General features: G+C 41.3%; 1 protein-coding gene across 4 annotated transcripts in view; it reads left to right on the top strand.

Annotated features, from left to right (window-relative positions):
* ABL2 (ABL proto-oncogene 2, non-receptor tyrosine kinase) overlaps positions 1–13,459 on the top strand; it is a 131,154-nt gene that overhangs the window by 101,423 nt on the left and 16,272 nt on the right. For all 4 annotated transcript variants that reach the window (XM_017524426.2, XM_017524424.2, XM_017524427.2 and 1 more), the window contains exons 3-7: positions 3,018–3,313; positions 7,734–8,006; positions 9,295–9,379; positions 11,154–11,331; positions 12,738–12,922. In XM_017524426.2, the coding sequence (XP_017379915.1) occupies positions 3,018–3,313; positions 7,734–8,006; positions 9,295–9,379; positions 11,154–11,331; positions 12,738–12,922 (1,017 nt within the window). The remainder of the gene's footprint in view (positions 1–3,017; positions 3,314–7,733; positions 8,007–9,294; positions 9,380–11,153; positions 11,332–12,737; positions 12,923–13,459) is intronic.

Here is a 13,459-nt window from a genome sequence, read left to right as displayed (position 1 = left end):
TGGGATAAATATCATTTGATGTAATTTATCATGTATATCATTATTGGTCTTCTGGGCGACAGAGTGAGACGCCGTCTCTTAAAAAAATAGGTGTAGAGTGAGTCTAACTTTCGTGATAGTTGCATGTGCTGGCAAATTGTATATAGGACAGAAATAAAAGTAAAAGTGTATCATCTCCTAGTGTCAGTCTTATAGCTTTTGGATAGTTTTGGGGACAGCATGATGATAATATGTTATGTGTGTGGGGTTATGTTTATGCAGTTGAAGGAAAATTTTACACAAAGTTTGAGGATAGAACAAAAGACGTCAAAGAAAAAAAAATTTTTTTTTGAACTGGAGTCTTTCTCTGTCACCCAGGCTGGAATGCAGTGGCATGATCTCAGCATGCAACCTCCACCCCCTGGGTTCAAGTGGTTCCCCTGCCTCAGCCTCCTGAGTAGCTGGGATTACAGGTGTGCGCCACCATGCCTGGCTGATTTTTGTACTTTTAGTAGAGATGGGGTTTCACCATGTTGGTCAGGCTGGTCTCAAACTCCTGACCTCGTGATCTGCCTGCCTCAGCCTCCCAAAGTGCTGGGATTACAGGCATGTGCCACTCCGCTGGGCCAGAAATTTTATACTGTGTAGTAGTCACTTTCAACTACAATATACTTGATTTTACCGTTACTGATTATTCAAACTTGTAAAAGTGATGACTCAGAAATTCTTTCCTAGGTACATTTTTCTGTTATTTTTCAAGATAGCCCAGTCATCAAGGAAACACTGATAAAGAAAGTCTGTTGATTCTTTAGTTATCAGTTACGGGAACCACCCGTGTGCAACTCAAAGACTGGCCTTTATCTTACGGCCAACAGTGGTTTCTCTTAAAATTCACAAAATGCCAGATTTTTGTGTCAGGTTCTCACTATATAAAATGATGTCATGCTAAAGCTATTTTATTATTTTAAAAGACAAGAAAATATATTTTAAAAATAAAGCAACACTTTAGTTTTTTATTGAAAATGCTGTTTTGCCTGAAATTTTTTTTTAAGTTCTACCAGCCGAGTGCGGTGGCTCATGCCTGTAATCTCAGCACTTTGGGAGGTTGAGGCAGGAGGATTGCTTCAGCCCAGGAGTGCAAAACCAAAGCAATGTAATGAGACCCCGTTCTCTACAAAAAAATTTAAAATTAGCCAGGTGCAGTGGCATGCACCTGTAGTCCCAGGTACTTGGGGAGCTGAGGTCTGAGGATCCCTTGAGCCTGAGAGGTTGAGGTTGCAGTGAGCTGTGTTCACACCACTGCACTGCCGCCTGGTGATAGAGGGAGACCTGTCTCAAAACAAACAAAAAAGTTGTCCCTAGGATTCCTCTGCCAGTTTGGCCAGTGTTTGAATCCTGACTAGTCATCCCTCTGTTATTTTCCATGGTAGTCAAAACTTCCAGGGTAGAAAAATTTTCCTAATAACAGATAAAAGGAACAACAAACAAAATATCCTGGGGTCTTTGGCTGTATCCTAATTATGATAGCCTGTCATTACCATTTCTTTTTGAGGAAGCAAGAGTATTTTTTAAAAATTATGTGTGTGTGTGTGTGTGTATAATATAAAGTATTTATATTCTTTGTTTCTCGTTCATGTGGACTAATAAAAGCTACAGAGCAACAGGTTTTCTTCAGTTTTTCTAGCAGGATTCTTTTTTTTTTTTACTTCCTGTAAATATGATTGGCAAGTATTTATGCACTTATATGCACCACTACACCAAACACACTCATATCTGTAAATATGTATATTTTATGTACCCATAGGTATGTATATATACATATACTCATGTTTTTTCTCACTATCTCATATCCATGTGTCTAAGGTGAGATGGTGTATGGTATCTAGTAGAAAGCTATTCTGTGGAAACATTTCTGAAGGCCGCTAAAAAAGGACAGATGGTTACAAGAATAATTATTTTGAGTTTTCCTAAAAACCTTTGCCTGATACTGCGGGCCATGTGCTTTTGATTGATTTGGGCTTCCTTCTGCTTTCTGACACTGAAGAAGTAGATGTGAATGCTATAGGAAGGCTCACATCTCTAAGAGATAAGAGCCTGAAGCACTACAAGGAATCTTTAGATTAACATTTACTTATCACTAGTGATACCTCTTTCACTTTCTCTATTTTGCCAAAGAACCTAATTGTGCTGCAAATATTAGGGCAAGTTATGTGTTGAAGTCTGTACTTAATGTTCACAATTTTAATAGAAAAATCCAGAACATTGAAGTTGACAGCAAAGATATACTGAGTGACTTGGATTTTGGTTTCCAGCTTCAGAGTGAGCTTGCCATTCCACACACTGATTTTAGTGTGATTCATTTTTTTGTGGGGAATAGGAAGGAAATAAGAAAACTGTAGCTATTTTTAAACTTGAGTTCTGGAAGGGATTGTATTTTGGGAATCCTGACTGCCCATTCCCTCATCCCACTAAACAGTTTTCTTGCTGAAAGCTCTGTAGTTCGTGTTTTTTGTTTGTTTGTTTGTTCATTTTTTAGTTTTTTTTACATCAGTGGTTTTCTTGCCTTGGTGCCAAGTGAAATTTAGAAGTCACTTTGTATATCACATATCTTATCCCTAATCCGTGATTGTTGTTAACATTGATCATATATAAGATAAATTCCTTGATAAACTGTTTTGAGGGAAAGTGAATTTTCTTCTTTTGAAGAGTGAGCACTGTGTCCTTTTCCAGCCATTTTAGTAACCTGTCTACCATACATAGAGTTTCTTAAGAATATTTTTTAAGTTGTATATAAACTTTTAAAACCCTATAGTAAATTCCAGAAAACCAGTTCTGACCATGCTTCTGTGGTTAAGCTAAAAGCTAAAGAGAGCAATCAGGTTATGATGAACAGCCAAGTTTGTTTTCACTATTTAAAAAAATTTCTGGCATAAAAGTTCTGGATTCATTTTTTAATCAGTTTAAAGTTTGATGATATACCTCATCAGTTGAAATAAAGGCTTAACATTTCTTTCATCCTGTGATGACCTTATGGCTAGGTGAAAAGCTACGAGTACTTGGTTACAACCAGAATGGCGAGTGGAGTGAAGTTCGTTCTAAGAATGGGCAGGGCTGGGTGCCAAGCAACTACATCACCCCAGTGAACAGCCTGGAAAAACACTCCTGGTACCATGGACCTGTGTCACGCAGTGCAGCTGAGTATCTGCTCAGCAGTCTAATCAATGGCAGCTTCCTGGTGCGAGAAAGTGAGAGTAGCCCTGGGCAGCTGTCTATCTCGCTCAGGTACGAGGGGCGTGTGTATCACTACAGGATCAATACCACTGCAGATGGCAAGGTAAGACTCACTGGTTACCACCTGTAAGTGTGGACTGACTGCTCTGTGAAATATTCAACATGACTGAAGTGAAATACAGGTTTTATGTCTGAGGTGAAATGAAATATTCACTGGCTTCGTGAGTTTCGGCTTTTTGGCATGTTAGAGCTTGCCGTCTTCAAAAGGATATGGTAATAGAAATATAAAAACAGTATTATATTAATATTTTAAAAATAAGCTAGATTTGAAGGTGAAGAATGAAGGGAACTGCTGTGTAAGTTAACTGTTCTAATAATCAATACACAAATATATACCCAATGCACTGGTATGGAATTTACCAATTATCAATGTATCATTGAAAATTAGAATGATATCTACCAGAAAGTTCACAGAGTAAGAATTTCGACTTGTGAGCCTGGTGTCGATCATTAATGTATATTAACTTAAACAGATAATTCAGTCATTGAACAGTTTGTATATTGGGAAGACCAACCATGTTAGCATGCATGTGTTACAATGTGTTTATAGGTTATAAACTACTGAGCATGAGCTTATGTCCATTGTTTTTCTGTTGAGCAGTAAATTTAGGTTGAATTATTTCATTCTCCTCTATGTGATAGGCAACCTGGGGGGAAGCACAGGCCTTAGAGCAGGCAGATCTGATTGTGACCTTACATAAGCCTCAATTTCCCTGTCTCTAATTAAATCTCACTTTGAAGGATTAAATAAAGTAATTCCTGTAAAACCTAATGACTAATTACAAAGTAGGAAATAAGTAAATCTTTGGTTTTCTTTTGCTTTTGCATCACCATATATAGTATGTTTCCTCTTGACCAAACAGAACAGAATCCGGTATGTAATGATGTCGGAGTGACTCAGCAGTTCTAGTTATTTACCTGATAGAAATGAGTGCATATGTGTGCCAGAAGACATGTACAGGGATGTTCATAGCAGCATTGCTTGTGATAGCCAAAAAACTGGAAACACCCAAAGTTCTAACAACAGTAGAATGGATTAATAAATTTTGGTATATTCATAAAATGCAATTTCATTCAGCAACAGAAATGAACACAGTACTACTACTCACACCACCCTCAGGAAAACTATGGCCCTCCAACTGTCAGCTGTTTTGTAAATAATATTTTATTGGAATACAGCCACACCCATTTATTCATGTATTCTCTATGGTTTCTGTTACTAGGCAGAGCTGAGTAGTTCTAATAGACACACTGTGGCCACAGACTAAAATATTTATTATCTGGCCTTTACCAAGAGTTTGCTGGCCCCTACTGTAGATGAGTCTCAGTTGACTCAACAACTTCAACAAAGTTGAAGGATGAATATTAGCCAGGGGATGAAGATGTGGGGGGTGGAAATGACTGCTAATAGGTATGAGGTGATGAGAATGTTCTAGAGTTAGATAGTGGTGATAGTTGGACAACTTTGAGAATAAGCTAAAAAACCACTAAGTTGTATACTTTAAAATGATGAATTTTATTGCAATTTTTATAAGTTGGGTGGAAGAAAGCAGACATAATGCAAATTGTATGATTCTGTTTGTGTATATATAGTTCAGAAGCAGAGGCCGGGCACAGTGGCTCATGCCTGTAATCCCAGCACTTTGGGAGGCTGAGGTGGGCAGATCACTGGAGATCAGGAGTTCGAGACCAGCCTGGCCAACATGGTGAAACCCCATCTCTACTAAAAATACAAAAGTTAGCCAGGCATGGTGGCACGTGCCTGTAACCCCAGTTACTCAGGAGGCTGAGGCAGGAGAATCGCTTGAATCTAGGAGGCGGAGGTTGCAGTGAACCAAAATCGTGCCACTGCACTCCAGCCTGGGCAACAGAGTAAGACTCTGTCTCAGAAAAAATTAATTAAAATCAGTTCTCTGTTTATAAATTGTATACTTCCATGTATACACTAAAACAAAAGCTTCTTTAAAAAAAAAAAACAACAGGCTAGTCGTAGTGGCTCATGCCTATAATCCCAGCACTTTGGGAGGCCAAGGTAGGTAGATCACTTGAGCCCGGGAGTTCAAGACTAACCTTAGCAACATAGTGAAACCTCATCTGTCCCAAAAATTTTAAAAATTAGCTGGGCATGGTGGCATACATTTGTGGTCCTAGCTGCTCAACTGAGCAGGAGGGTCACCTGAACCTGGGAGGTCAAGGCTGCAGTGAGCCATGATTGTGTCACTGCACTCCAGGCTGGGCAACTGAATGAGACTCTTATTTCTCAAAAATAAATAAAAATAAAAAAAAAAAAAACAAAAACACAGACCTGGTGCTGTGGCTCACGCCTGTAATCCCAGCACTTTGGGAGGCCGAGGTGGGTGGATCACGAGGTCAAGAGATCGAGACCACCCTGGCCAACATGGTGAAACCCCGTCTCTACTAAAAATACAAAAAAATTAGCCAGGCATGGTGGCACATGCCTGTGGTCCCAGCTACTTGGGAGGCTGAGGCAGAAGAATCGGTTGAACCCAGGAGGTGGAGGTTGCAGTGAGCCAAGATTACGCCACTGTACTCCAGCCTTGTGACAGAGCAAGATTCCATCTAAAAAAAAAACAAAAAACAAGAAACAATCTCCCTTGGGAGAGAAGGCCAGAGAATGCCCTCTTACTTTATACTTCTTACTGCTTAGCAAATTCATAATTATTTTGTAAACAATTCTGTGAAATCAAATTGTGGCTTTTTTTTTTTTTTTTTTTTTTTTTTTTTTTTTGTGAGACGGAGTCTTGCTCTGACACCCAGGCTAGAATGCAGTGGTGTGATCTCGGCTCACTGCAATCTCTGATTCCCAGGTTCAAGCAGTCCTCCCACCTCAGCCTTCCAATTAGCTGGGACTACAGGCACGCACCACCACACCCAGCGAAGTTTTAGTAGAGACAGAGTTTCACCATGGTCTCAACTCCTGACCTCAAGTGACCTGCCCACCTTGGTGTCACAAAGTGCTGGGATTACAGGCGTGAGCCACCTTGCCTGGCCACCGGTAAATCGTGGCTCTTTCTTTAATGGCCTAGACACTCAAACACACGTCGTAATTAAAATGATAAGATATTTGAATACTATTACCAAAAAAATCTAAATCAGTCGTTTTCAAGTTATGTTCTTTCAAGATTCTGAGGTGATATTTTGTAAATTTTTATAAGAGGCCAAGTCCTTGCTTGCCTACTTTGGTCAGGGTCTCTCTTCTTTACCTGTCTTCTGTAGTTTAGTCCACAGTCTTGTGACTTAAAAATACTTGAAAGCCAGCTGGGTGCAGTAGCTCACACCTATAACCCCAGCACTTTGGAAGGCTGAGGTGGGCAGATCACTTGAGTTTTGGGAGTCGAGATCAGCCTGGCCAACATGGTGAAACCTGGTCTCTACTAAAAATACAAAGAAAAATATTAGCCAGGCAAGATGGTGCACACCTGTAATCCCAGGTACTTGAGAGGCTGAGGCAGGAGAATCACTTGAACTGGGAGGTGGAGGGTGCAGTGAGCTGAGATCACGCACTGCACTCCAGCCTGAGCAACACAGTAAGACTCTGTCTCAAAAAAAAAAAAAAAAAAAAAAAAAAAAAAAAAAATATATATATATATATATATGTATTTTGTATTTACATATATATACACAGTATTTGTATATATGTAAATACATGTATAAATATGTAAATTTTTATTAACACGTATATGTATACAATGTGTATGTAATTACACACACACACACAAAAATATGCATATATGTATTTGAAGACCAATGAGCTTGATGATCCAGAGAGATATCTTGGAAGTTTTTCCCCCAAGACTAATTTAGGAAGAATAGGAAAGGCAGATTAAATAAGATTAAACTGAAGTTCTCTGTTTGCCCTTGTCATTATCATTTAACTTTTTTTTTGAGACGGAGTTTCGCTCTTGTTACCCAGGCTGGAGTGCAATGGCGCGATCTCGGCTCACCGCAACCTCCGCCTCCCGGGTTCAGGCAATTCTCCTGCCCCAGCCTCCTGAGTCGCTGGGATTACAGGCACGCGCCACCATGCCCAGCTAATTTTTTGTATTTTTAGCAGAGACGGGGTTTCACCATGTTGACCAGGATGGTCTCGATCTCTTGACCTCGTGATCCACCCGCCTTGGCCTCCCACAGTGCTGGGATTACAGGCTTGAGCCACCGCGCCCGGCTATACTTTTTTATTTACCTCAATTAAGATAACCTCTTGCTGGGTGTGGTGGCCCAGTCTGTAATCTCAGCACCTTGGAGGCCCAGGCGGGAGGTTTGCTTGAGGCTAGGCATTTGAGACCAGCCTGGGCAATATAGTGAGACCCTGTCTGTAAAAAAAAAATTTTTTTTTTGAGGATAGTCTCCTATCTATATCTTCAGGCCAGTGAAATATGGGCTTTAAAAAAAAATTCTTAATCTTTTTTCAAGTGGTTCAGCATTTCTCTTTTTCTTACCAGGTATATGTGACTGCTGAGAGCCGCTTCAGCACCTTGGCAGAGCTTGTACACCATCACTCCACGGTGGCTGACGGGCTGGTGACAACATTACACTACCCAGCACCCAAGTGCAATAAGCCTACAGTCTACGGTGTGTCCCCCATCCATGACAAATGGGAAATGGAACGAACAGATATTACCATGAAGCACAAACTTGGGGGCGGTCAGTATGGAGAGGTTTACGTTGGCGTCTGGAAGAAATACAGCCTTACAGTTGCTGTGAAAACATTGAAGGTGGGTTGCTGAGAATTACAGTTTTCAGGCATCTTTTTCTTTTGCACTCAATCACTTGGAAATATCAGCATGCTCCTCTTTAACTTTGGAATACTTTCCACCCACTGGTGCCAAGCACATCAGCAAATTGTGATGATTAACCCTCGTGCCACTGCTGACAATGCAGAGGCAGATTATTCACTGCAATGCAGTGAAACCTACATGTGGGAAAGGTTTGTCTCTGGAGGCTGTTGGTGTAGATCTTAGTGGGAGGTTAGAAGCAAATTAAGTTATAAAAGCAAAATAAGCTCTTTTGCTTCCTGAGAACGACCCCTGCTGGACAGAATTCTTTGTGCCCTCTCTGAGAATCATGGCCTCTTTCTTCTTCTGTCCTTTTTCTCCCTGCTTCTTGTTCTTCCTGCCTCTTTGCAGTTAGATCACTTCTTAATATTCACCAAAATCTTTTTCCTGATACTACTGTATGTCTCCTTTAAACATCCCAGTATCAAATTACAAGGTTTTCACTCACTTGATTCTCCCAGAGCCTCAGTAACTGTCTCTGGTATATCACTTATAAGGGCTATTCTTTAGCTGTAAGTAGTAGTCCTGTTTCTTAAGCATATTCTGAGTGTGAAGCAATATATAAGGCCTTGCTCTCTAAGAATATTATGGTATAATGAAGAAGACAAGTATGTAAGCAGCTAAGTGCTCTGTCTCCTCATTCAAAGCCTGAGCTGTCTGGGGAAGTAAACTATGAGAGAACTGAACTCTCCAATGCAGGAGAGTTTCATTTGATTGTAGGACATGATTGCTGAATTTTGCTCCTCCTGCTAATTTTTACTCCAGAATATTTTTCTAAGTTGGACTTCTTAAAATAATAATTATTTTGGCTGGGCATGGTGGCTCACCCCATGAGTATAATCCCAGCACTTTGGGAGGCTAAGGCAGGCAGATCAACCCAGCTGAAGTAACAAGCCTGGTCAACGTGGCAACATCCATCTCTGCTAAAAATACAAAAAGTAGCTGGGTGTGGAGGCGCACCCCTGTAATCCCAGATACTCAGGAGGCTGAGGCAGGAGAATCGCTTGAACCCAGGAGGCAGTGGTTGCAGTGAGATTGCATCACTTCTCTCCAACTTGGGTAACAGAGTGAGACTCCGTCTCAAAAAAACCAAATTATTAAATTAATTATTTCTTAAAATATTCAGAAGACACTTCTTTTTACTTTTAAAGCTGAAGTTTTAGGATTGTGATTAAGTTGGGGGTTTGTCCCTCTTGTTTTCTTCTTTCTTACCTTTCCCTTTTTCCAGGAAGATACCATGGAGGTAGAAGAGTTCCTAAAAGAAGCCGCAGTGATGAAGGAAATCAAGCATCCTAATCTGGTACAACTTTTAGGTGCGGATCCTTGCCCGGACCATAGATTTTCTCCAAAAGTACTTGCCCTTTAACCACTTGCTATCTCCAAATCCTCTGTTTTTTTTTTCCTTTTTAAAAATAGAGACAGGTTCTCACTCTGTTGCCCAGGCTGGTGTTGAAGTAATCCTCCCACCTGGGCCTTTCAATTTGCTGGGGTTACCATACTGGGCCTTTCCCCCACCCCCCCAAACCCTTCTTTTGAATCACCATGGTAGAAACTGCAGGTTTGAATCCACTTCAATAAGTAGTTATAATTTTGGCCAGCAAGGCATCTCATGCCTGTAATCCCAGCACTTTGGGAGGCTGAGGCAGGTGAATCACCTGACGTCAGGAGTTGGAGACAAGCCTGACCAATACGATGAATCCTCGCCTGCACTAAAAATACAAAAATTAGCTGGACGTGGTGGCATGCGCCTGTAATCCCAGTTACTTGGGAGGCTGAGATGGAAGAATCGCTTGAACCCGGGAGGTAGAGGTTGCAGTGAGCTGAGATCACGCTGTTACACTCCAGCCTGGGCAACAAGAGCGAAACTCCACCTCAAAAAAAAAAAAAAAGTCATTTTAATCAGTAGCTTCCCTGTTTAAAAACTGCTCAAGAAACAGTGGCCTGGATTGATTTTCATATATAAAACTGTTCAGTTTGAAATACATACACACACACACACACACACACACACACACACACCCCTGTTCAGTTTGTAGTAATTGCCCCAGATTCAAAGTTCAGAAGTGTTCANACACACACACACACACACACACACACACACACACACACACACACACACACACACACACACACCCCTGTTCAGTTTGTAGTAATTGCCCCAGATTCAAAGTTCAGAAGTGTTCAAATGGTACTGAACCAAAACCTCATGAAATGTTTTTGCAAAATAAAGAGGCATTAAACAAAGGACTGTTGATAATTCACCACTCAGGCCACAAAGAAGTCTTTCACTAAGCCTCTTTACTTTTTAAAAATAGGGCCAGGTTTTTGTTTCTGCTTTTGTTTGTGGGGGGTGGTTGTTGTTGTTGTTTTGAGATGGAGTCTTGCTCTGTCCCCAGGCTGGAGTACAGTGGCGGAATCTCGGCTCACTGCAACCTCCACCTCCCAGGTTCACACCTGGCTAATTTTTTGTGTTTTAGTAGAGATGGGGTTTCACCATGTTGGCCAGGATGGTCTGGGTCTCCTTACCTTGTGAACTGCCCACCTCGGCCTCCCAAAGTGCTGGGATTACAGGCGTGAGCCACTGCACCTGGCCTCTTGTTGGTTTTTTTTATAAGGAATGTGCCGTATATCAGTGAAATTCTTGACGATACAAGCAATGAAAATCTTTTTACAAAGCAGTATTACAGGTGGGGCTCACATAATCTTCAGCATGTGCACAATTGCTATTACTTTTGAATAAGTATGGTTAGCCTGCAGTTGAGGAGGAGAATCACAGGCCATGAGCAGAACTCTAGAAATGTTGGTTTTCTTGGCTCTTTACAGAATTAATACAAGTAACACTGCTTTCGCTCAAATAGACACATACTCAGATGCATATGAATTCCCAGAGAGGTAGGACTGGAGGCAAGGAGTCCCCTTTGAACCAGCTACTTAATTTTTGCTATATTAATTTCAGAGAATGTGGTGGTAAGAAGGGAAAGACTGCCCTAAAGTAGACCTGAAAAGTTGTCAAATTATTCAGGACCAAAGTGGTTTGGAGTGTTTGAATGTATATTAATAAAACAAGCACTATTCTTCAACTTTTAGGTGTGTGTACTTTGGAGCCACCATTTTACATTGTGACTGAATACATGCCATATGGGAATTTGCTGGATTATCTCCGAGAATGCAACCGAGAAGAGGTGACTGCGGTCGTGCTGCTCTACATGGCCACTCAGATTTCTTCTGCAATGGAGTACTTAGAGAAGAAAAATTTCATCCATAGGTTTGTAAAACTTGCCTGTGACTAACCATGAAGCCATCCTGCTTGACATGCAGTTAAAAGGAAGAATATGGGAGCCTTCCCAGAAAATTTCAGATGATTCAAGAAAGTAATTCTGTGTTTCGCAGTGCCCATTATTACATCACTTCTAACTTGTAAACCTACTATACTCTGATTAAAGTATTAATAAGGGGCCTTTGCTAGTCTCAAAACTGAGAACTTTATTTAAAAAAAAAAACAAAATTGGCTGGGCGTGGTGGCTCATGCCTGTAATCCCAGCTCTTCGGGAGGCTGAGGCGGGCAAATCACAAGGTCAGGAGTTTGAGACCACCCTGACCAACATGGCGCAAGTCTGCCTCTACTAAAAATACAAAAAATTAACTGGGCATAGTGGCATGTGCCTGTAATCCCAGCTACTCAGGAAGCTGGGGCAGGAGAATTGCTTGAACCCCAAAGGCAGAGGTTGCAGTGAGCCAAGATAGCGCCATTGCACTCCAGCCTGGGCGACAGACCAAGACTCTGTCTCAAAAAATAAAAAATAAATTAAAAAAACAAAATTACAGTAGTGATGGGGTCTTGTTGTGTTGACCTGGCTAGTCTCAAACTCCTGGCCTCAAGTGATCCTCCCATCTTGACCTCCCAAAGTGCTGGGGTTACAGGTATGAGCCACCATGCCCAGCCAGAGAGCTCTCTTATTTTGCCCAGCACTATAGCCAAGATCCTTTTTCACCATCTAGTGTTTTTTGTTTTTTTTTTTTTTTTTTTTTTTTTTTTTTTTTTTTTTTCTTTTTTAACTTCTTGAGACAGTCTGGCTCAGTCGCCCAGGCTGGAATGCAGTGATTCAATCTTAGTTTACTACACCTTCTGCCTCCTGGGCTCAAGCTATCCTCCCTCCTCAGTGTCCTGAGTAGCTGGGACTACAGGAGTGTGCCACCCTGTTGGCTAAATGTTTTTTGTTTGTTTTTTGTAGAGACAGGGTTTGCCTTGTTGCCTGGGCTGGTCTTGAACTCTTGAGCTCAGGAGATACACCCACCATGGACTCCCAAAGTGCTAGGATTACAGGCGTGAGCTGCCACACCTGGCCTAGAGGCTGAATTTTTAAAATAGTTTTCTGCTTTTGTAAATAACTGAAAGTCTTATAGAAAAGCATCTATTGCTCACCTATCCCAATGTATTTATAAATAGGGACCCATATTATAAAGCCTACTTTATTCTGCTTCTTGATGAATATTCTACAGTGACATATCATCAGTGGCTTTCTAAGATGTTAGTGATTATCAAAAAATACTACCATATTTGTCAGCACTTAGTTAACTCTGCCTGTAACACAAAGAACCAAGAGTAGAGTGTTCATGACCATTTTCCTCACTGTCTGAATGGAATCACATATAGGGTTCTCTTTCCCACAGAGATCTTGCAGCTCGTAACTGCCTAGTGGGAGAAAACCATGTGGTAAAAGTGGCTGACTTTGGTTTAAGTAGATTGATGACTGGAGACACTTACACTGCTCATGCTGGAGCCAAATTTCCTATTAAGTGGACAGCACCAGAGAGTCTTGCCTACAATACCTTCTCAATTAAATCTGATGTCTGGGGTAAGGTTGAAAGGGACTTTTTTCTGTATCATTTTATTTTTTTAATAAATGCCCTTGATTCTTTAGAGCTTCTCTTTTTTATGATGTTCAGTATCCTCTACCTTTACCTACCATTCTTCTTCATTTATTCGGCAAGCGTTTGTTAAGTACCTCCTGTCTGCCAGGATTGCGCTAAGAACTTCACATCAACAGAAGTATAGGCCTGACGTGGTGGCTTACGCTGTAATTTCAGCGCTTTGGGCTGAGGTGGGCAGATCACTTGAGGTCGGGAGTTTGAGACCAGCCTGGTCAACATAGTGAAACCCCGTCTCAGGTCAGGAGTTTGAGACCAGCCTGGACAACATGGTGAAACTCCGTCTCTGCTAACTACAAAAATTAGCCAGACATGGTGGTGCACGCCTGTAATTCCGGCTACTCGGGAGGCTGAAGGCTGAAGCAGGAGAATTGCTTGAGCCTGGGAGGTGGAGGTTACAGTGAGCCAAGATGGTACCACTGCACTGCAGCCTGGCCAATAGAGCAAGACTCTGTCTCAAAAAA

This window comes from Cebus imitator, unplaced genomic scaffold (genome assembly GCF_001604975.1).
Source record: "Cebus imitator isolate Cc_AM_T3 unplaced genomic scaffold, Cebus_imitator-1.0 Scaffold33, whole genome shotgun sequence".
NCBI lineage: Eukaryota > Metazoa > Chordata > Mammalia > Primates > Cebidae > Cebus > Cebus imitator.
This window is presented reverse-complemented; position numbering and strand designations above follow the sequence as displayed.